This window comes from Sander lucioperca, chromosome 10 (genome assembly GCF_008315115.2).
Source record: "Sander lucioperca isolate FBNREF2018 chromosome 10, SLUC_FBN_1.2, whole genome shotgun sequence".
NCBI classification, from domain to species: domain Eukaryota; kingdom Metazoa; phylum Chordata; class Actinopteri; order Perciformes; family Percidae; genus Sander; species Sander lucioperca.
The window spans coordinates 11,247,546-11,270,400 of NC_050182.1; the positions used below are offsets into that span (position 1 = coordinate 11,247,546).

Consider the following 22,855-nt stretch of genomic DNA (forward strand, 5'->3'; position numbering starts at 1 on the left):
GGTGTCGGCGGGGGGGCTGTTATGTGTGTGCAGATGGCCGGTTCGGATGAGCAGAGCCAGTTACTTGTCTCCTCTGTCCAATCACTTTCTTTTCAATTTATTCTGTCGACACTGGGTGAAGAAAGGAGTCCACGCTAAAAAGCAGGCACTACACCATCCCAACACCAGTCCTACTGTCACTGTCAGTCGCTCGCAAACACAAAATCTAACTTTTGAGTATCCAACACTACTTGCTTACTAATCAGACACGTACTGCACCTCGATATTTTATCCTTCACTATGGATTGTGAGCACAGGTGCACATATGGAAAAAAAGTTGGCGCAGGTCAAGACAGCGAACTTAAAGTACAGTATTGCCCTAAATATAAGTAGTTCTGAGTATACTAGTGCCTTAAAGGAATACTTTGCCAATTTAAATCCAGTTCTGTGCGGGGTTTCTGCAGGTTTCAACAAGTCAAATTTAAGACGTATTAAGACCTTCATGAATGAAATTTAACAAAAGTACTTGCAAAGTATACAAAATTATTAAATAAAGCGACAGAGTAATAATAATCTGTACATATACGTACCGTAAATTATATTTGGACTAGTGAAAGGAAGCGATACAACCCCAGCAGAGAATAAAAAGAAACCTTTCAGTGAGCATTAGGAGTAGAGGTGCAACGATGAATCGATGAATCGATTAGTTGTCACCTTTAAATTAATCGCCAACTATTTTGATAATCGATTAATCGTAGAGTCATTTTTTTATTAAAAAAAATAAGATTTCTCTGATTCCAGCTTGTTAAATGTGAATATCTTCTAGTTTCTTCTCTCCTCTGTGACAGTAAACTGAATATCTTTGAGTTTTGGACAAGACAAGACATTTGAGGACGTCATCTTAGGCTTTGGGAAACACTGATCCATATTTTTCACCATGTTTTGACATTTTTATAGATCAAACAACTAATCGATTAATCAAGAAAATAATCGACAGATTAATCAACAAGAGCGAATTTAAGACTTTTTAAGGCCTAAAATTTAGATTTTTAAATTTTGGACTTTTCTAGACTTTTTAAAACCCTGAGGGAACCCTGCTGTGTCATATTTGTGTGGGCAGTGTGTGTTAGATGAACAGCGTTTGGCTTCCCTCCGTAGCTGCAGCGCCATTACAGAGAGCCCATTACATTTTGCTAATTTATATCCAGCTCTGTGTCATGGCAGTGTGTACGGAGCTCGGAGCTCTGTACACCGTCCATACTGCCATGCCACTAGTCTGTGTGTCCCTTTCCTCCGATTTCCAATTATTTTATTTTTTTATTTTTTTAATTCTAAGATAATTTTTTGGGGGCTTTTCCCTTTATTTCATAGTGACAGTGGATAGACAGGAAAGGTGGGAGAGAGAGAGAGAAAGAGAGAGAGAGATGGGGGATGACACGCAGCAAAGGGCCGCAGGTCGGACTCGAACCCGGGCCGCTGCAAAGGACTCAGCCGACATGGGGCGCACGCTCTTACTGGGTGAGCTAGGGGCCGCCCCACGATTTCCAATTTTAAGCAGTAAAATAAATTCATAATAATAATAATAAAAACAAAAAAAAAAACAGAACACCTACCAGCAGGTGAGGATGCTGGCTGAGGTGAAGAGGATGATGGGTACTGGGTAAGAGGCACACAGCAGCCCGTGGCGGTAGAAGGCCGCCGAGATCTTCTCTCTCAGCTGCTCGCGCAGCGTCATCCTGGTGGGCGGGGTCAACTGCCGGCCATTGGGAAGCACTGCGCGGCCGAGGACGGTGCGCCGCGGGGCATCCAGGGACCTGGAGGAGCAAGTGAGACAACGGTTGAACAGAGGACTTAAAAACACAGTTGTTGGTTCGTCTTTCACATCGTGACGCTACAGCAATGTATACGAATGTTTTGTTTGCACACATATTCACCTCAACAGCTACACTGCAGTCATTCGATTGTGATACTAAAAAAAAAAAAAAAAAAACTTTACCCAAGAAAGGTCTGTGGCATAGTGTAAAATCAGTTTGAGGTAGAATGTGTGTTGAAAACATATCTATTAAAACTCTAATGAGCAATAAATCATTTTAGGTCAAAAATACCAAACATTTGCTCCGCCTTTTACACTCAGGGCCCTATTTTAACGATCTAAGCGCACGGTGTGAAGCGCGTGGCACAGGTGCGTGTAGGGCGTGTCCAAATCCACTTTTGCTAGTTTGACGGTGGAAAAAAGGGTCCGTGCGCCGGGCGCATGGTTCAAAAGGGTTGTACTTAGTGTCTTCATTAATTCATAGGTGCGTTTTGGGCGTAACATGCAATAAACCAATCAGAGTGTCATGTCCCATTCCCTTTAAAAGCCAGGTGCGTTTGGACCTTGGAGCATTGCTATTATGATGGCGGATTTTCATCGTAATATTTTTATTTGTAATCTTTTGCATGTTTGTGTGCTGCTGCGCTTCCCTGTGTGTGTGTGTGTGTGTGTGTGTGTGTGTGTGTGTGTGTGTAACAAGCATAGTGCGCGCGCGCTGTGCACGAGCCTAGGCGCATTTTACTAATTCTCTGTTAAAATAACAATGAAATGCTGCGTTATTGACTTTAGAACAGGTTTTTGTTGGTCAATGGCGCGATCACTTCCCGCTGCCTCAAGACATACGCCAAGAATTCACCTAAACACACCTCCCTGTAAGACCAGCACGCCCATGGGTGCACGGATAGGTGCATTTGCTATTTAAACGACGTGGGCGCTGGGCGGGAAATTGACAACTGCGTCTGTCTTAAACTAGCAAAGACACTTGTTGCGCTGGGTGCAAGATAGGGCCCATGGTCTTTTCATTTTATACATTTATGAAGTACTTTTGGAAGATATTGGGCAGATTTGTTAAAGACAAAACGTTTTAATTAACTGATGTATTTATCCTTCAGGGTATAAATTATCTGATACGGCTGTCAGAAGTCCCTAGAGCTCTTCAAGTTGCTCGTTTTGTCCAGTTAGAGTTCCGAAAAGTATTAGATGTACAATTAGAAAATACAGGAAATTCTCAATTAAAAATCTCCAACCAGCAAATGTTTGGCACTTGACAAAAATGTGTTGTGATGTCCACGAGCGGTTCTGGAAAGATGAGTTGTGTTGTGGGGCAGTGGTGGCCTAAAGGTTAGAGAAGCGAGCTTGTGACCGGGAGGTCGTCGGTTCAATCCCCAGACTGACAGGATGAAATCTGGGTGAAAGAGCAGCGCTTGTCTCTCTGCTGGATGCTTTTACCACCACTGAGGTGCCCTTGAGCAAGGCCCTTAATAGGCCTGCACGATTCAGGGAAAAAAATGAATCACGGTTTTTTAGCTTAGAATTGATATCACGATTTTTTTCTCACGAAGTGTAGTGTTTATTGCACACATGAACCATGGCAAAACACAATTGGCAGTACCAAACATAGATTTTTTTTTTTTTTTGGCACCTATAGCACATTGCGCATCACCACAAGCCTGTAAACATAGAGGCTTCAATGAATGAAGAAAATAAAGTACATAGTGGCCATTTAAGTACAGTAGGCTACCAAAAATAGTGACATATAGCACATTTAACTATATATGGCCTTGATACAGGCTCTATCTGAACTCCTTGAACATGTCTTTACATAATTAAAACATGTTAATGTCAATGTCAAATGCTTTCAATAAATTAATTGAAGGAGAAGAAAAAAAAATCAAAGTCATTTCAAAATTAAATCGTGAACAGGGGGTCAATCGAGATCGCGATTTTATAACGATTTATCATGCAGGCCCTTAACCCCAACCGCTCCAGTGGAGCTGCTCAGTGGCCAGCAGATCAGACTGGGGTTGTACTGGGCAGCTTCCAGGTATGTGGAACTGTGTGAATGTGATCACGGTGTTCCTGCAAAAGAGAGGCTATATTGCTATATTACATATTGCACCTTTAAAGTGAAGCTCTGTCCTGGACACCTAATAAGTTACATACTCCATGTTTTGGCACACATGCTGCTGAATAAAAGGCCCCGTGTGTTCTTCCTTCAGGCCAGCTCATACAGGGGTCACATGCTAGACACAACTTCAACACAGAGCTCATTCAGCAGCCAAAAAGGTGTGGACGCATTCCCCACAGGAGAAAAACATGCAACTCCGGCTGAACAGCTAAACTGAAGCAAACAGATGTAGCCTGCATGTCTCATCGCTCATACCCCGGTAAACAACCACCAGCCTTTTGTTCATGGACAACGGGTAAATTCCACTTCCACTCAGGTAGGAAAGCACAGAGGGATAAGCGGTCCTGAAACGATTCTTTAATTCATATAAACTTGTCAAGCAATCATTTACTGGCTCACACATCGAAAAATATGAGAATTTACTGAATTCTATTTTTTTTATCATTATAAAACAATAAAGTATTTTAGGCTATTTGTTGGAGAGAAGAAACAACTTGATGTTGTCACCTTTGGCTCTCTTAACTTGTGATTGTGAACATGATTGACAGTCAGTTGCAGCCCTAATATTTACACAGCTATGAACTCAAGAAACCAGATGCTTTAAAGTAAATTCATTTTACAAGCAAAAATGCCACAAATCAACTGGTTCCAGCAACATTTATGAATATATTTTTTTTAGACTTTTGTAATAGTAAATCAAATAGGCTACCTTTGGGTTTTGGGCCGTTGTTCGGAAAAGAAATACGCCACATAATTAATTCCTTAATTGAGACAACATTCATCACATTGTGATGAAGTAATTGTTAGTCGCAGCCCAAAAATACAGCCAATGAACTGTGTGTCACTACTATACATTACATTAAACACAACTCTTCAAACAGCCTATGTAAAACATAAAACGTACACGACTCATTTGGTGGGTTTTAAATTACAAATTTAAAAAAAAAAAAAGAGAGTTGTAAAATGATGAACACAATATGTGAAATCGTTGCCAATCTCAGCTCTCGTCTCTGTTTACTCAGCAGACAGGGTCAACGCTGCTATTGAGTGTTGGAGTTAAACATTTGTAATAGAGCAGTGTGTATACTGAGCTGCCCTGGCACGCACGCACACACACACACACACACACACACACACACACACACACACACACACACACACACACACACACACACACACACACACACACACACACACACACACACACACACACACACACACACACACACACACACACACACACACACACTGCAGCTGGATTTGTACAGCATCTCATTCTACTAACCATTAAGCCTCAGCTTCTCACATGATGTCAATAAGCAGCCACCACATTATTTGCTAACCATGCCAAAACACAACAACGCAGCTCTGTCACATCAGTGACATGTATCCACCAAAAAAAAGCCTTGAACTGTTCTCAGACCATACCTGCTGAGGATAGACCAGGCTATCTCTCTGGCTCGGAGCCGTTTACATCCCTTGAAAGCAGCGGCACTGGGTTTGTGAAGCGCAAGCGGTGCCTTGTGGTTAACGTAGTGCTCCCTTCTTGATTCAGGCAGAGTGTGTGACTGTTCGGCTCGTCCCCCCGGGAGCAACGGAAACATTTCCTGGGAGGAATTTGCCTCAGGAGTCTCTTGAACTGCAGTTATAAATACCCTATACAGTAAAAACAGCAATGTCCTGGCAAGCTTGCACAATGGGTTCTGCAAAGTTAAAAAGAGGCTTTGAAGTGAAGCCTTTGTGCTCTCCGTTTCTGTAGGAAAGGCGACTCTCAGCCAGGTTTTGGTCCTGCTTACTTTCTCGCGAGGGAGTACTTTCACTGAATGCCTCCATCTCTCGGCTGTTTGTCAAGTTCGCTGCGTGCTGTGGGGTTACACGAGTGGAGCAGCGAGACCTGATTTGGCACAGGCTCAGCAGCATCTCCGTCAGTGAACTAATCCGGCATTGAGCCGATCAGAAACTCAACGAGCAGGGCTCAGGGCCTATGGCCACCCCGCGCTGCTGCCCTCCTCCTCTGCTGACAGCCTGTAGGCAGCCTATCCTGCATGTTGTAGCACGTCGGGACATTCGCATCTCAAAATAATAATAAGTTTGACGGAGGCTTTAATACCAAAAACTTCACAACCAGGGCAGAAAATGAACACCAGCCACAGGCTGAGTGCTGGTAAACTGTTGTTTCAGGCTGGTGAGTTTGTGTTCACTCTTCAGCCACTTTGGCAGGTGACCAGCAATTGTTGGGAAATCCTATTCTGTCTGGCCGGATGGTTTGTTGGGATATACGGCTACTACGAGGGAATAAAAAAAAAATATGATTTCTGCTTAAACCCAACAAACCACAATCTCTATCACAACACCCTGGAAAAATGTCTCCGTTAAATAACCCTGGGCTTTTGCACATACGTGCTGGGCAACTAATATTCTAAAAAAGAACAGTCTATATGCCCACGTAAGAAGCCAGAACACTTACAAACAAACAAGAGCACAGCTACAGACAGTTAGAGAGATCATTGTGGGTCTCTCAGCAGCTTAGTTAGGTAGCTTGTAGATTAGATTAAGGTAGATTTATAAAGCTACGTGCCTAAAACATTACTGTAAGCAAAATGGTGCACTAAAGTTACGGATAAACTGTATCAAAACTGTTTAAAAACTAAGATAGCATGCTCTGAAATTCCCTTCACTGAAATTGGATGTGTGCAAAAAAAGCAAAAAATCCCAGCTTACCTCTTTTCAACACTGCCTAAAATGCCTAGTTTGAAGGCATCCCCAGGGTTTATATATTCCAATGGCATAATCATATATGTTCTGTATCATGCAATGCATTTGCATGCCTTATTAAATATCTTCAAGTGAATTACTGCAGGCTAAAAGCTACACCCACAAGCATTCCAGAGAGCTTTAAGCTACAGTGTCCATTCTCCGTAACATAACTGCATCCACATTCAATCCCATGGTTGCATAATAATGTGAAAGCATGCTCCTCTGGTCATTAGTCCTGCTGTGAAGACAAGCTCGACATGGATGAGCAGATTACTGCAACATAGCCTTTTACAACCAGAGCTGATGGCAAAAGAGGGAAATGCTCTGTCAATCAGTAACCATGATGTAATAGCGAATGATGTGCAAGAGACAGTCCATTTCCGCACCTGGATTTCTGTTATTTCTGACGAGTTCTTTAGAAGAGGAAGAAAATGAGGACACAATACATTTTGAATTTCACATATTTTTTAACAGAATAGTTTGGTATAGTTTCAAAAGTCATCTTTTTGCAACACGTGTAACTGGTCTTTACAATCGAGGTCACATCAAACAAGACAGTGAATGCTTGCAGGGATGATGGGGCTGATGCAACCCTGTGGCAACATCACCTGCCCAGAACAAGCTAATAGAGTGGCTCCCACAAACAAGGTTCGAGGATAGTCCTCAAATAAATGGTGTGAAAGTGTAGTTTTACTTTTATCATGGGGTAGACTTTGACAAAATGATAAGGCAGAACAGGATTTAGCTAAGATTGAGTAATCCATCACAGGATTCTCTGTACACAACATTTACCACAACGCATTTGTCGGATCAACTTGGCCATGGGCTATTTGCTTTTGGTTGAGAACCACCTTTAACCAAAAGCAAACAGCCCAAGGCCTTTGTCAAGGTGTAGAAACATCTGAACATCAAATATATAAAAAGGACATTGAAGGTGCCTGCTCATTTTGTGAAATGGTTCCAGAAGATTTATGTCATCTTTTTTGTTCATGTCCCCACTCGTGTATTTTTTGGCAAGATGTGTGTACATTAATTTCCCAATATATTGACTCTGAATTTTCCGTTTTCATATATATATATATATATATATATCTCTTACTCTGCTACCAAAGCAATACTACAGAAAAACACTCGCAAAATCTGTTTCATAAACCTAAATTCATTTTTATGAACTAATGTAATATTTCTGGCTGTGTTCGGATCCCCTGGCATTTTCAGTTTTGTATTTTTTTTTGTTGTGTATATGTTTACCATGTTATTTGTCTTTATTTTATTAATTCATTTTAAAAAAAGCTTGCGAATTGGAGTAGCCTTACCAAGATGAACTGTAGAAGTTAACGACAAACCCACATTGTTAGCTTGCTAACGTTACCCGAGTACATGTGTGACTTAACGTTAGCTAACTTAACATTAGTTGATCTCTCGCACAAAAAACACATAACCGGAGCATTTTAAAAACTAAGAGACGCAACACATTATTTCTTAGGTTCCCGGCCACAACTACATATACCCATACACGTATAACGTTACTCCAAATTTCTGTACCTGCAGACAACTTGAGATGGCACCAAGCTAAACGCTGACCCCCTAACGTTAGCTAGTTAGCTCCTCATCAAACCCAGTAAACTCGGGTCCCAATCAATATTATTTTATGAATTACCTAGAAAAGATTGTGGTAACAAACCGGGGCCAGGCGTTACGAACACCTGATTTACTTCGCTGTCATTATGAAACTATGAGAATAGTTTGTAACGTAAGCAAACAACGCTGCCAAATAACGTTAACGTTAGCTTAGCATAGTGACGACGTTAAGTTGTACCATACAGTTTGGGATATCTGCTTTTAGACAACAAAATGTGCGTATGAGCCCAGCAACTGCAATCCTGCAGTTATGGCTACAACATCCCTCATCCGCTAACATAATGGTGTCATTAGAGAATCCAAAAGCTCCCATGCTCATGCTCTCAACAGCCATGGAGCTAACTTTCCCCAGGCAGCTAGCTAAAGCTAACGGGTTATTATAGCTCAACTGTTCACACACTTGCCTGGGCAAACTTCAGAGATCCTTAAATGTAGTTGTTGCTTTGGTGCTCCTGTGAAAACCGACGAACAACCGCCGTATTACTCCTTTGTTTAAGGGCTAAAGGCTATCTCGTATCAGATGCATGCAAGAGCAGTGCTTCAATCTACTGGTTGTCAAATCCCAGAGACCTCTCCACTCCGACCTCTCAACCTGTAGTGTAGTTTACAGAGACAGGGCGACCTCTAGTGTGCACACAGACAATGACAACAAGTTCCACTGTTTTATATGCTGTCTATGGTTTAAATAGATTTTATTCAACCAAGATCCATTCTAAGATGATTCTGGGTGGACATAATCATCTATTTATTCATTGTTATTCTCTCGGCTAAATACCAGCCGTCCATGTGACCAATGTATGTTCTTTTTCGGTCTACAGTAAAACTAGCAGTCAGTCCATTGTTTATGAATGCCCACTTACCATCACAAATGTAAAACGGTCTGCATTCATAGCATACATGCATGTCACATGCATGTCAACACACAAAAACTGATTCAACTAATAACCGAATATTGACAACAGCATGGGTCTTTAGACGCACCTTCAGCGGACCAGCCTGATAATCAGACTCAACTGTCATTTTGTTTTCACTTCACTTATTTAAATAGCTGTGAAGTGAGAAGTAGGCAGCGATTCAGAGGGGCTGGCAGAATCACAGCATCCTTCCTCCAGACAGTCTGGGGTCCAGGCTGGGTCGTTGACACTAGCGAGCATCCAAATGTAAGGCCTGGCTGTGGTTGGTAAATTTTGTCCAGTTCACCAACTACCAACCTAGCTAAACACCCAGCATGTGTGTTGTCTGGTGATATTAAAAATCAAACAGTCAGTTGTCACATTTAAAAGAGACAAAAGGCAAACAAGGATGTTGAAAGGTGCAACTAGAGAACAGCGCTGGACGTCCCAGGAGCAAAGAAGGAGGCTCCTTTATCATGGACCTTGTACTGAAAGAGTTTCTTCTGTGTGTACTGCCCATCACCTTGTCTCCTCCTCCAACACACTTCCACCTGAAAGCAAAGAACAATGAACACTATTGGTTTACTTACATTGTTTAGTAAAATCTTTTTGTGCGTCTTGCACTGATCACCTGCAATACATACTGTAGATATATGTAACCTCTTACAGACCTTGTGGCATATACAGTATATCACCATTTGTGTCACTTTTGAAATATATCATATTTGAATATGTCAACTCGGCTTTACATTCTGACCATTTTTGACAATTCTGACATTTTGTTGACCAAAGGATTAATTGAGAAAATAATTGGCAGTTTAATCGTTAATCGTTAATAAAAGTCATCTTTATTCACAGCACTATCCTGAACTGTATACAGTTACACTTGGACTATAGACACATCTATAAAGTGTTAGAAAATGTATCAATCAGAATCATAAAGACCGTACGGACAAACACACTAACCTGGCCATGTATGTCCCTGCAGAAGCCAGTGGGGAGACCCTGTACATGAAGAGTGAGGCTACACTGGTGGGTCAGGCCCTTCAGAAGTCTCTCTGAGCCTTCGTCATCTCCGTCATCCTCCTCTTCTTCCCCGTCACAGCGTACCAGCATCACCACATTGCCCTGCAGTCACAGTCAAAGTTATGTTGAGAAGACAGAGTTTTTATCAGAGCTGTTCACTTTATCCGAGTAAATACATGTTACAGATACATCAGTGTTTCCTCTATGTTGATTTTGTAGTGGCGGCCCGCCATGGCAAAATTTCTGCCGCCACGGTATCAGAAATAGGGCAGACGCACAATGTAGTCGCAGTTGCCTTTTAAATGATCCTGCCGACATAATGCATGGCTGCCGCTCACATTACAATTTAACAAGTAGAACTATTCAGAGGTTATTGGGTCTGTCCAGTTTAACTTCACATACTGTTGTGTTGATGTAGTTTATTGTCAAAACGTTCGCTTTCTTCCGAGTCGACTATTAAACCAACAGCTCCATCAAAAACATCACCGCGGTGGGTCCGTTCTAATTGGACAACGTTCAACTTGTCAGTTCTGTAAGCTCTTGTCCTGATATCAAACATCTGGAAACATTAAAACGGTAAGTGAGTCAGTGTAATACAATATAAATTGGAAATAGTCTATAGATGTAGTTATAACCCACTCCCTCTGTGCGTCAGCCGCCTGGAGGTACCCCTCGGCACTGCTGCGATACTCTGCATTGTGTTGTGTTAGATGTTAGGGGTGAAGTGCAGAGAGAAGAGAAGGGGGCACGGGACGCTGGGTTGAAGATTGGGGCTGAGACCTTCAGGACCTTAACGGAGTACATACAGTTTTAAAACAAACATGGCGGCCTACACAGATCAAGTGTAAACTACAGTGTCTTGTAAGGTACAAAAAAGCGAAAATTGCTGAACTGCATCTGTTATAGTAATGGCAACAGTGCCGCCTAGTGGCCTACTTAAAGGACAATTCCAGCGCAAAACGAACCTAGGGCTTAATAACAGATGTGTACCCACTCTGTCGCTCTCTGGGACATGTTTTCATGCTAATCGAATGTGTTTGTAGCTCTAAAGAAGCTAGCGCGGACCGCTGATTAGCTTACAACGCTAGTATTCGGGGCACAGGGAAAGTAAAAACAAATCGCTATTTTGTACCACTAAAAAGGCTCAAAATATCACCACACTTCAACGGTAGCATAATGAGGGTCCCTAAATGTTAACCGAAGCATTGAGAACTTTGTAAGTGTACAGACAGTTTATTGAACGAAGAGCTGCAGGAGCTCCGTGAAAGGGCTACGAGAGAGAGAGAGAGCTACCGCTAGTAGTAGGTAAGTACAGCCCTGTTCATCAGAGAGGGGAAATCTTCAGACTGTACAAAACACTGTCTCTTGGGTGTTGCGACGCAACAGGTCCCACTCCTTGCAACACAGACACTCCTGTTCGGTGGCCATAGCTTCACAATGTCCGCAGGTACACCACCAGTTTCCCGAAGTACGAGGCTGTGTTGCGGCATTGACTACCGGTAGCTCTCTCTCTCTCTCTCGTAGCCCTTTCACGGACCTCCCGCAGCTCTTCGTTCAAAAAAACTGTCTGTACTTACAATGTCTTCAATGCTTCGGTTAACAGAGTGGGTACACGTGTTATTAACCCCTAGGTTCGTTTTGCGCCGGAATTGTCCTTTAAGGCTACTACCTTACATAGTCATAGATGTAATGATTGGGTTGTTGTTCGGACAGACCTGCCCCCACTGCTAAAAAAAATCCTAAAGGAAACACTGTACATACAACTTACTATACAGTAGCTATGTTATGAATACATGCAACTGCAAATTCCATTCAAACCACAACCAGCTCACCCCTGGCTGTGCCGACTGATAAGAGTATATGCCACCTAAAAAATCTCAAATTAATCATGCTTTGACTGACAGCAAGGATCTCACCTGTAGCTGCGAGCAGACGGTGGCTCGGCAGTAGTGGCTGAAGTCCAGCACGGCTCCAACGCTCACCCCCAGACTCAGCAGCACACTGAGGTCATCCACCAGCAACACCGGAGGTCCCCACTCCTCTGCCCCATCGGCCTCCTCTTCCCCGCCACCAGAACTGGTCACACTGGACCGGACAAACTCGTACAGGCTCTTAAGGCCAACAGCAGGATCACTGAAGACAGAGACATGAGGGAGACGGAGAGAGAGGCAACACGGTGTCAGACAGGCAAATGGTTGTTATCACAGGGTTCCTACATAGATCGCTAAGTCTGGAAATATGTGGAAACATTTATAGCATTTTACATCTTGATATGTTGGAAAAGGACAAAAATGTGAGTAGACTTTTAACTGGCACAAGGAGAAGGCAACACATCACTCCAGTTCTGGCTCACCTGCATTGACTACCAGTGAAATATGGAATTGATTTTAAAAATACAACTGTTTGTTTTTAAAGCCTTGAACGGACTTTCTCCACAATACATCGCGGACCTGCTAACTCCATATTCTGCCCCCAGATCACTCCGGTCATCCTCACAACAGATTCTCCTAGTCCCCTCACTCATGCTGCAAAACTAAAGGGGACCGTGCTTTCTCCGTGTCTGCTCCCATGTTTTGGAAAAGCCTCCCGCCCCATATAAAGGCATGTTCTACGACTGAAAACTAATTTAAAGACCCATTTTTTCCCCACTTGCTTTTAGCGACGTCTGAGGCTGCCTGGCTTCTGTCAAGCCACCTCCTGATCTGTCTTTTTATTCCCTATACTGCCTTTTAAGCCATTGCTGATTCAATTCACTCTTCTAACGTCCTTCTTTTTTGGCGCTGGTTTTACCATGCAAGTTGTTTTGTATTACATTTTGTGGTGTTGTGTTTGTTATGTACTTTTTTTTATTTATGTAGTCTGCTGTTTATCTATGCATCGAGGCATACTTTACCCCATCTGCCCTGGTTGTCAAGCACTTTGGGTCAGCTTATGCTGCTTTAAATGTGCTATATAAATGAAGATGACTTGACTTGACAACCTCAAATACATATAATGATAGTTACGTTCATTTACATCAGGGTTACAAATAAACAGTGATGACATATGATAATAAAAAGATATAAGTCTGTGAAGGTAAGAAAATAAAGTGGAAAAAAACTAACAGAAAAAATGAGTTGTACAAAATGTTTGTACCTGAGGAAGCCCATGGCTTGACTTGTTGTGTCAGTTTCTTGAGGAATCAAAACAGACAGCGACTCATTCAGTCCCTCCAGGAAAACCAGCTGACCCTTCTCCTTTGCTTGTACTAGGCTGACACCCTGAGGACACACAAATTAAACGTCATCACTTGTGATTGCACCAAGCTAAATCCAAACATATTCTTTTTCAATATAGATTTTACACATTAACTAGAAAAGCTTGTGGTGAATAAAAATGGGGTCATACACGGCACAAAGAGCTAGCATTACAGATACATGCAAATCCAGTGTATGCATACCTAAAACTAAAAGATAACAGATACAAGCTAAGTGGACACATTGGTGACTGACCATATAACGGGTGACAAGTTGTTGTAAGACAAATTACGTTTAGGCTTTTTTATCCAATGCTTGTCTGGAGTTCAATGACAACATTCGGGTTTTTTTTGTTTGTTTTTTTACATTTCTGAGCAGTCAAAATTAGGAGAAAGCCACCAATAATGATAAACTCTGTCAATATTCCTGTGACCGAAGAAATAATGTATAATACATAAGTGACAAGGAAAGAAATAAGAATTAAGAATGGTTAAAGTGTGTTTTAAAGTAGGAGACTGACATGATGGATTCAGTTGAGTAAATGCAAAATAAACACATCAATATCAGACTAACTGCAATGTAAAATGTTAACCCTTTAATGTCATGAGGTTTTCAAATAACACTCTCCTCTTACAGTGTAAATGTTAAATGAGAATACAGTACACGGATGACAACGTTAGAGACTCACCAGTCTTTGACTAATTGCACTGTAATGATTGAAGGACTGCACCAGACCCAGAAACCACACTTTGCAGCGTGCTGACATAAAAAAAGAAAGAAAGAGAGATCAGCTGTGGCTGAAACTTCTAGCTAAATAAGCTGTATCAGACACGAATGAACAGTTTCTCTCATTTGTATACTTTACACTTGACAGGTGATAACTCACCTCGTAGGTACAAAGAGAGGAAGTGGTGAATGAGGAAAGAGGCATCACTCTTTCTGTCTGAGAGCAAGACAAATTCCCCCTGTAACGTTACAAAGTTACAAACTTTAGACAAATATGGATGCCGTAACATTTTGAGGGTAACGTTATGAGGAACTCACACATAGTAACGTTATTAGCATGTAGAACAGTGTTAACTCCTCACCTGTGTGAAGCTGTCGGGAGTGGTGTTCAAGATACTGTTGAGCTCTGTATACATAGCTAACTATAACGCTGACGTTACTAGCTAACCTAACTGTAATTAAAACAAGCTATACAGTGTGCGAGTGGGCTAAGATAACGCTATAAAACAGGAGTTGTTAGCAGGAATCAATCTCAAAATGTGTCGTGTAAATTCGTAGGTTAAAAAGTAACGTCAAAGTTTCTACTTTACTGCACAATGTAAATCCTTTCCTCTCAACTAGCTGCTGTGCTAACGTCAGGTAGCATTCTATGAAAGACGAATAAAAATCTCACAGGAGGTCTCACTCTGCACTTAGCGGAGATGTAGCTTTGGACCACGGAGAAGCCGTTAACGTCTTCCTGCTGTGTAAATATATTACGTTACATAATTATTTTTTTGTAAGTTGTATTGATTCTAGACTACACAACAACAAAACAACAAACGTCTTAAAAGTGAATTTTAGGTTGTCATACGTATTTGTTTTTGGAAAAACAGCCACATCAAGTCTGTGACAGAATGGTCTCCATGGCGACAGCTTTGTACAGCTATCTTAATAGACGATCTTTGCTTGCACATGGCGACTTCTTCGACGTGTTTCCATCCTTAAATTTAAGACACCGCCACCTGTTGGTTGTACCGTGTTAATGGGAATTCGAAGCAGTAATAGTAGTTGTGGTGGTGTTAGACCCAGTGTTACTATAAATAGACAGTTACATGCAGGAATAAAGTCAGCCACAGTCAAAAACATGTACTAGGTTCTCCAGTCAGTGCCCTTGATCAAGGCACTGGCTCAGATCTGGAGTAGGGCCCCGGGCGCTGTGATTGGCTGCCCACTGCTCCCTTGAGGGATGGGTTAAATGCAGAGAATGAATTTCGCTACATGTATGTGTATGTGACATAAAAGTACAATAAAGTACCTTTAAAAAAAAAAAAAAAAAAAAAGAATGACAGTAAAGGAATTATTCTCGTCTTGTGACAAATTCTGCCTCAGAGAAACCAAACCTGACCTCTACTTTTCATTGTTCCACTTTAGATCAAATTCAAAATTTGTCAATCTTTAGCATCCAAATGTGACTCAAGAGAGAACTAAGTCTCTTTCAAAGGTGTATTTATAGTACTGAATTGATAAAAACTGAGATTGTCGAAGTGCTTTATCCTTGGTTATGTCCATGTTATGTTTTGTAATAATCTACGATCTGTTTTTGAGACAATGCTCTGCAGAGAGATTTCTGCACAAGGAAACCAGATGTGAACCTCGTTCATACTCTCACTCACACTTTTGCTGTTCATATACAGTAAGAATATATGAACAAGTAGCCTATGTAGAGGTTATTATGGTGGACGTCTTACATTATGGCAGAAAATATGTTTAAAACAACAATGAGAGGATGGCTTAAATCCTTATTTTTTGGCTCAGCATGCTCTGTCTGCACAAGCCTGCTTCCTGCTCAACATTTAATCAACCCTGTGCTAAAAGGGGGAATATGGAGGCACACCCGTGTTTTACTTTGGGCTTTACTCAACTGAACTTAAGTTTTGCAGGCCTCTGCAGCACAACTCACTCTCACTGGTCTCACCATGCTGTTTTCGAACTCCTTCTGAAAAACATTCATGCAAACAAGAAGTGTGTGCTGACCTGGCTCGTTTGAATGGAAAAAGCAGAAAACCTGCTATGTATCTTTCTTTTTTCTTAAGTGTGGTCGAATTCAGGCTGGGTTATGCACGTCATCCATCTTATCCTCATTCGGTTCATGCTGCAGAACAGCGGCAGGAAACACTTTTAATTAAAATGGGAGATAGAACAGTTGCAACTGATCATGCTTTGAATCAGCAGATGGCAGTGTGTAGCTCTCCAGCAGCTCAATATCAAACACATCAACACTGCAAATGCAATGAATCTGCATTTTAATCTTTTAACATGTTTTATATTACCCTACTAGGGACACAGCCCTCCTGAACATCTCAGACAGAGCAATACCATCCCTGCACTGCAGTTTAGCTCACACACGTTTATTGTTATTACACCAGACTGAATCATTTCCATCTTCTCCACTGTTATATGGTACAGCAAGGTTTGTCGTCAAGTCATAAAACCTTACTTTTGTCACACCAAAATATTTTTATTAGATAGTATGTTGGCTCTTGGTTGTTGACTTTAATCAAATATTTGTTTTTTTAATATTTAAAAAAATATAATCTAAAATGAGAGGTTAAAGCTGCTTTAACAGTTTTTTGACCACTTGGGGGCAGCAGAACAAGCTGTCAACACAACTTCAACATATCACTTTATAATGTTGTTAGGATACTTTTACACATCCAGCTGATCAGAACATCAGCATTTAGAGCATGTTTGTGTCCACCTGATGAATATAATTACAATATTCACTCTCCTTTAAGCTTTATTTTGGTCTCCGCCAGCTCCTGAGTGAAATATTTGGCTTTTTAGCTGCTACATGTTCCACTGTGTTCACCAGCTATAACTGCCTGTCTGCTGTTTGGTGCTGAACAGGCAGCATAGGCTACAATGGGTTTATCAGAGGTTATTTCTCTGGAAAGAAAATTGATGAGAGCAGTGAGACTGAACCAAAGCAGGGAAGTTGAAGGCGGTAAAATCAAAACACTGATGCTGCGTTTTATTATTCTCAACGAACCGACTCGGCCCTCGGATATGACGTCACTTCCACACTTCAAGCATTCTGGTATGTTTTGCACGTCCGAGTTGGAGAAAAACATGGACGCCACCCGGAAAGCTGTTGTTGTGGTAGCACTGGCCGAGTACCAGGCCAATCTTCTAAAATTTTCACTTTATTTCATGTTTTAGTTTATCTTCTGACTAGCTAGCTCACCCAGCAAGAGTGTTTGCCCCATGTTGGCTGAGTCCTGCAGCGGCGCAGGGTTTGAATCCAACCTGCAGCCCTTTGCTGCGTGACATCCTCCATCTCTCTCCCCTTTCATGTCTATCCACTTTAAAATAAAAGGGAAAAGCCCCAAAAAATAATATAAAAAAAAAAATAAAAAAAAAAGACTGATTCCCATACCCACTGGCAGTGATACAGATGCAGTAATACAAGTGATTGAAATCGTCATTTAAAGGTCCCATGACATGCTGCTTTTTGGATGCTTTTCTATAGGCCTTAGTGGTCCCCTAATACTGTATCTGAAGTCTCTTTCCCGAAATTCAGACTTGGTGCAGAATTACAGCCACTAGAGCCAGTCCCACAATGAGCTTTCCTTAGGACGTGCCATTTCTGTGTCTGTAGCTTTAAATGCTATTGAGGAGGAGAGAGGGGGGGCAAGGGGGAGAGTTGGGGTGTGGCCTTGACCAACTGCCACTTTGCTTGTTTGCAAGCCATGATGTCTCTCTCTCTCTCATGGGCGGGCCAAATTCTCTGGGCGGGCAAAGCAGAGAAAGGGGAGGTAACCTTTCCCCTTATGACGTCATAAGGAGTAAGATTCCAGATCGGCCCATCTGAGCTTTCATTTTCTCAAAGGCAGAGCAGGATACCCAGGGCTCAGTTTACACCTATCGCCATTTCTAGCCACTGGGGGACCATAGGCAGGCTGGGGGAACTCACATTAATGTTAAAAAACCTCATAAAGTGAAATTTTCATGCCATGGGACCTTTAAACAACCAAAGCGGTCCAAAAACAATGAAAACAATTCATACTTCTAGTCACACAGGGCGCAGCCATCTTGGATTCCGTATCTGAATTCTTGCTCTGTGTCCTCAAGGTTGTCCGAGTTCCGAGCTCGGAAATCTGAGGAAAGGGGGCGTGTTGGTGCGTGTCGCTTTCTCGTCGGAACTCCGACACGGATAGATAATCGAACGCAGCATGAGCTTAAAGTCACTAAAAGGCTTTGAACTGCTGAGAGGAACAAGTCACATGATAGGTAATGTAATCCGTTAACTTCCGCTTTCTTTGTATTGTAATTCTAAACTCTGGTGGATTTATGAGGACTATGGTTAACTGCTCCTCAGATCTCTGCAGGGTAAATCCAGACAGCTAGCTGGACTGTCAATAGATGTGTTTTAACTTGTGTTTCCATCCCCTACATGTCTGCCTGTAATCTTGAGCAACCTGATGAGCAGCTCCAAATTAGGGTCATGCTGAAAAAAACATCAGAGGTTGTTAAGTGCAAGTTGCAGAATGAGACTCTATGGCAAGTCAGGTAGTCTAGTTTTCTGCAAAGAAAAAAACAGACTATTCCAGCAGGCATCAATAAAGTATCACATAATACATTTTTCTACATGTATACTGACATCAGTATTGCTGTATTTCACACTGCTGAGTCAGACTGAATGGTCCAGGATCAGAGTACAAACATTGAATCATGTGAGAAGAGTAATATAAAAACAATCCAGTGAGCTGTTATTGACTTATCGTTTGGCAACCTGCCTGTTTGTTCTGGTATAATTGATGGTACAGACATGCAAAAACATAAATAAATGCTTGTGTTTCTGTCTCTGTGAACGTTGGTAGCAGCCTTTGTGGTTGGAGACCCTGTTAATTCCTACAGTCCCTGAAGTGTTCCTTAACGAGACAGTCATATCTACTGTCACAGCGCGGTATGGTTTAATTGATTGTTTCCTGGAGAACAGCTTGATGCCATATGTTAACATCATTGCACAGTAGCAGACACAGAATATGAACAAAACACAAAAAAGTTTTTTTTTTTTTTTAACATGTCTCAAACGTTGACATGAAACCTGCAACATGACAATTATTGGGTTCACAGTTTTCTAATTTTTAAAAGCTGCCAGAGGAGGCCAGTGGTCATCTACAACAAAATGCAAGCTAGCATGAGTCACTTCCCATGTTTGTCCCATAGACTGTATTGTCCTAGGCCAAGACAGACACTTTACATACCTCTACATTATGCTCCAACTTCCGGTTTCAACCTGACATACAGTAAGTCAAACTATGGAAGCAAAGTCCCATAGAAATTCTTGTGTTTTTTAGTTTTCCTTGAATAAGAGCTTCTGATAAACAGCAACAAAATGCAACATATACATTCACAGAACGATTTTCAACATGACAGCCAGGACAGCAAGATATGTAGAACTGTTCATCGTGGGCTGTGGGGGTTCAGAGTCTGCAGTCTGGACCGCTGAAGCTCGTTGTTCATGGAGGCTGGCAGCGAGTGAGTGCTGACGGGGCTGCAGACCGAACAGGGGGGTGAAGGAGAGTATGTGTCGTCCTCCCATCGCAGGACTCGACCCTTAGCTTTGCTGCGGCCATTAACAGTCTTGGCGCAGGGCCCGTTGGGGATTTGAGGTTTAGTTTTGGGTGCCCTGTAGAGGTAGACGTCATAGTAGGCAAAAGGACCCCGCGAAGACTTGAACTTAGTTCTCTTGGCGAGGTGGAGCTCCAAGTCGATGATCACCTTACAATGCAGGAATAGACTGGTTATTGACATGCAAAACAAGTAAATTGACAGAGATATACTGACACAGAAACACACAGGACAGATATAAATCAATACCCATTTAGCTAAAGATTACAAACACAAAACTACAGAAAGTACTAGGGATACGAGAAAAAATTCTAACAGCATAGTATCGTGATATTTTCCCTGGCAATACCGTGTCACTACACGGACGCCAAGTATCGATCTTTTATTAGAGAAATTGCATATGAGAATTGAACTTTTTGGTACTAGAATAATTGATTGACAGGTGATAATTTCTAGGATAAAGAAATATCACTTTAGCCAAAGATGATGCTCAGACAAAGAAAACAATTCATCACTGACCACATACATAGCCATACTTATTCTGCTCTTACAAGGTGACTGCTAATACACTGCACACATGTATATTTAATTTATATTACTCCAAACCACCTTCTGTAAACCAACTGTATACTACTGTCTACACTGCACTATATGTCTTGTCCTGTCTGTGCACCACCTGTCTATACTGTACCTGTCTATACTTTGTATATCATATTGCACTTTTCTGCTCTTTTTGCACTTCTGGTCAGGCGCAAACTGCATTTCGTTGTCTTTGTATTTGTACTCTGCACAATGACAATAAAGTTGAATCTAATCTAATCAACAAAAGAACAGGGCAAGTCTTTATTTAGTCACGCAGCCTCATCATCACTATCATTATCATTATAATCATCATCATCATCACCATCATCATCATCATCAGACTATAGTCTTCCTGAAGCCAACAGTTGGGTCACATCACTCTCAGCCCTCTGAAGTCATCACACTGCCTTGCTGCCAAACCGGTCGCTCATTCACATGTAGTGCAGGACGCAGCGAGGATGCGGGGGTGTTACTCTGCTTTAGACTGGTAATGCATTGCATTTCCATCAGAAAGAAAGCCAAACGGGTCCTGTTCTGATCAGCAGCATTCCTCAGAGTCTCATTAGTAAACTAGACGGTGCCAGAACGATTCATTTAGACTTAACCCCCCCCCTCGCTTCACTCCTCTTTCCTTTTGGTTTCAATCCCTTCTTTGTAAGGCGCACTGTGTGCTTGTGTGCATGCATGCATGTAATTCTAAATTAGGTGTGTATCCATATGTGTTTTGTTTTTTGTGTGTGTGTGTTAACATATATATGCATGCATGTAGATCCAAATGTGTACATTTTGTGTTAATTTGAACATTTTCACATGTGTTTTTGCATACATGCATGACTTTGTGTGTGTGTGTTTGCCTGTGTATGCCTCTATCATGCACTACTATGTGTGTGTGTGTGCGCGCCTGCAACAGCCAATCACGGTGGCCCCTTCAGTATCCTAACACCATCATTCCACCACATCGTCAGCCAATCACAGGCCGCTGATGAATCCCAAGTCCCAGCAGACTCTTTGACTCGGAAGAGCAGAGAAAAAAAAAAAAAGATATAGAAAATCTTGACATGCCTCCACCATGTTCTCTGTTTCCCAATTCTTATACCCTCATTCTCCTCCACATGCATTTTATACCCCAGAGCTCTAGCTGTAATGAGAGCATGGCTGCATGATTTTGGATAAAATATAAATGAAAGTAACTCAGTACATTTACAGTATTCTGTATACTATAATTTTGAGGTTCTTTTATTTTACTACTTTAATTCAGTGATTCTCACAAATGTTTTCACATTTATTCATTTATTATTTTATTTTATTATCATAATACAAAAATGTATTTATTTGTTTATTTTATACAAAAGGCTTCAACGAATATTATTTCAATTTTTTAATTGATTGTTCATAGATTAATCCAACAAATCTATAACTCTTAGAATCATCAATGTCTGACATTTACAGTTTCTAGCTACTTCACAGTTTAAGATTTTATAAAACATAATCACATAGCATATGATGCTGATGATGTTATAGCCTATAATTAATCTGGTAATTCTCAACCTCAAGACCCCTCCAAGGGGTCACAAGATAAATCTGAGTTGTCACAGGATGTCAAATGGGATAGGAAAGGAGAAAATACATACTTTTTGCTGTGAAAAACTGAATATTTTTCAACAGTTCACAACATAACAAATGACACATGCAACTTCTAGACACATGCACCCTGTGACTTTTAGATCTGGCTGCTGCTGTTTTGGTCTCCACCAACTCCTGAGGAAAATATCTGGCTCTTCCGCTGCTGAATAGTCCTCAATGTTCACCAGCAAGTTGCTAGAGCTATCTGTCGGTCTACAGAGAGCTTTTTCACTGAAAACAGCTGCCTGCTGCGGCCGAAAATGATGCTGATGAGAGGGATGATACTGAACCAAAACAGCTGTGGGCAGTGATACCAAAACAATTAATATGTCAACCTTTACTTAAATAATAGTAACGCACTTGAAGATCATAATTTGATGTCTTCGCAAGCACACTGCCATAATCCTCATTATTGGTAGCTGGGAAACAAAAATCTGACCAGTCATGGTGAGGACAGTGCTGTGTGTGTGTGTGTGTGTGTGTGTGTGTGTGTGTGTGTGTGTGTGTGTGTGTGTGTGTGTGTGTGTCAACCGACAAAGGGCCAGCAACGCTGCGACATCCTCTGAGACCCATTCAGGGCTGTTCATCACGTGTGTGAATGTGTGTGTGTGTGTGCTACTGTTGTACTTCTGTCCTTGTGGGAACCAATTTGAGTTTTATACTTTTAAAAGAAAGAACATTTTGTCCAGCCTGCCTTTACACAAAAGACTAGGCTGAAGGGTTCAAGGGATAGTTTGGATGTTTTGAAGTGTGGTTGTATGAGGTACTTCTCCATAGTCAGAGTATCACCTACAGTATATGACGGTCGACACGTCTGCAGTTCGGAGAAGCAGAC

General features: G+C 41.6%; 2 protein-coding genes across 7 annotated transcripts in view; both read right to left on the reverse strand.

The window, feature by feature from the left end:
- Positions 1-8,902, reverse strand: part of LOC116036112 (SREBF chaperone) — a 50,946-nt gene extending 42,044 nt beyond the window's left edge. For 3 of the 6 annotated variants that reach the window (XR_004898582.1, XM_036006445.1, XM_031279578.2), the window contains exons 1-2: positions 5,349-6,125; positions 1,593-1,793 (exon numbers count right to left, since the gene is read on the reverse strand). Coding sequence is in view for 5 of the 6 variants with exons in the window: in XM_036006445.1 (XP_035862338.1) it covers positions 1,593-1,793; positions 5,349-5,524 (377 nt within the window). In the remaining variant the exon portion in view is untranslated. Of the gene's footprint in view, positions 1-1,592; positions 1,799-5,348; positions 6,126-6,641; positions 6,944-8,722 lie in introns of those variants that run through there. The other 3 variants (XM_036006448.1, XM_036006447.1, XM_036006446.1) reach the window with 3 other exon arrangements.
- A 91-nt stretch (positions 8,903-8,993) lies between these two features.
- On the reverse strand, positions 8,994-14,899 carry elp6 (elongator acetyltransferase complex subunit 6). The gene is made up of 7 exons (XM_031279579.2): positions 14,562-14,899; positions 14,360-14,438; positions 14,162-14,232; positions 13,373-13,497; positions 12,154-12,370; positions 10,178-10,339; positions 8,994-9,762 (listed from the first exon to the last, which is right to left on the reverse strand). Exons 1-7 carry the CDS (start codon positions 14,613-14,615, stop codon positions 9,637-9,639), a joined length of 834 nt encoding a protein of 277 aa, XP_031135439.1. The 5' UTR covers positions 14,616-14,899; the 3' UTR covers positions 8,994-9,636.
- Positions 14,900-22,855: the final 7,956 nt, after the last annotated feature.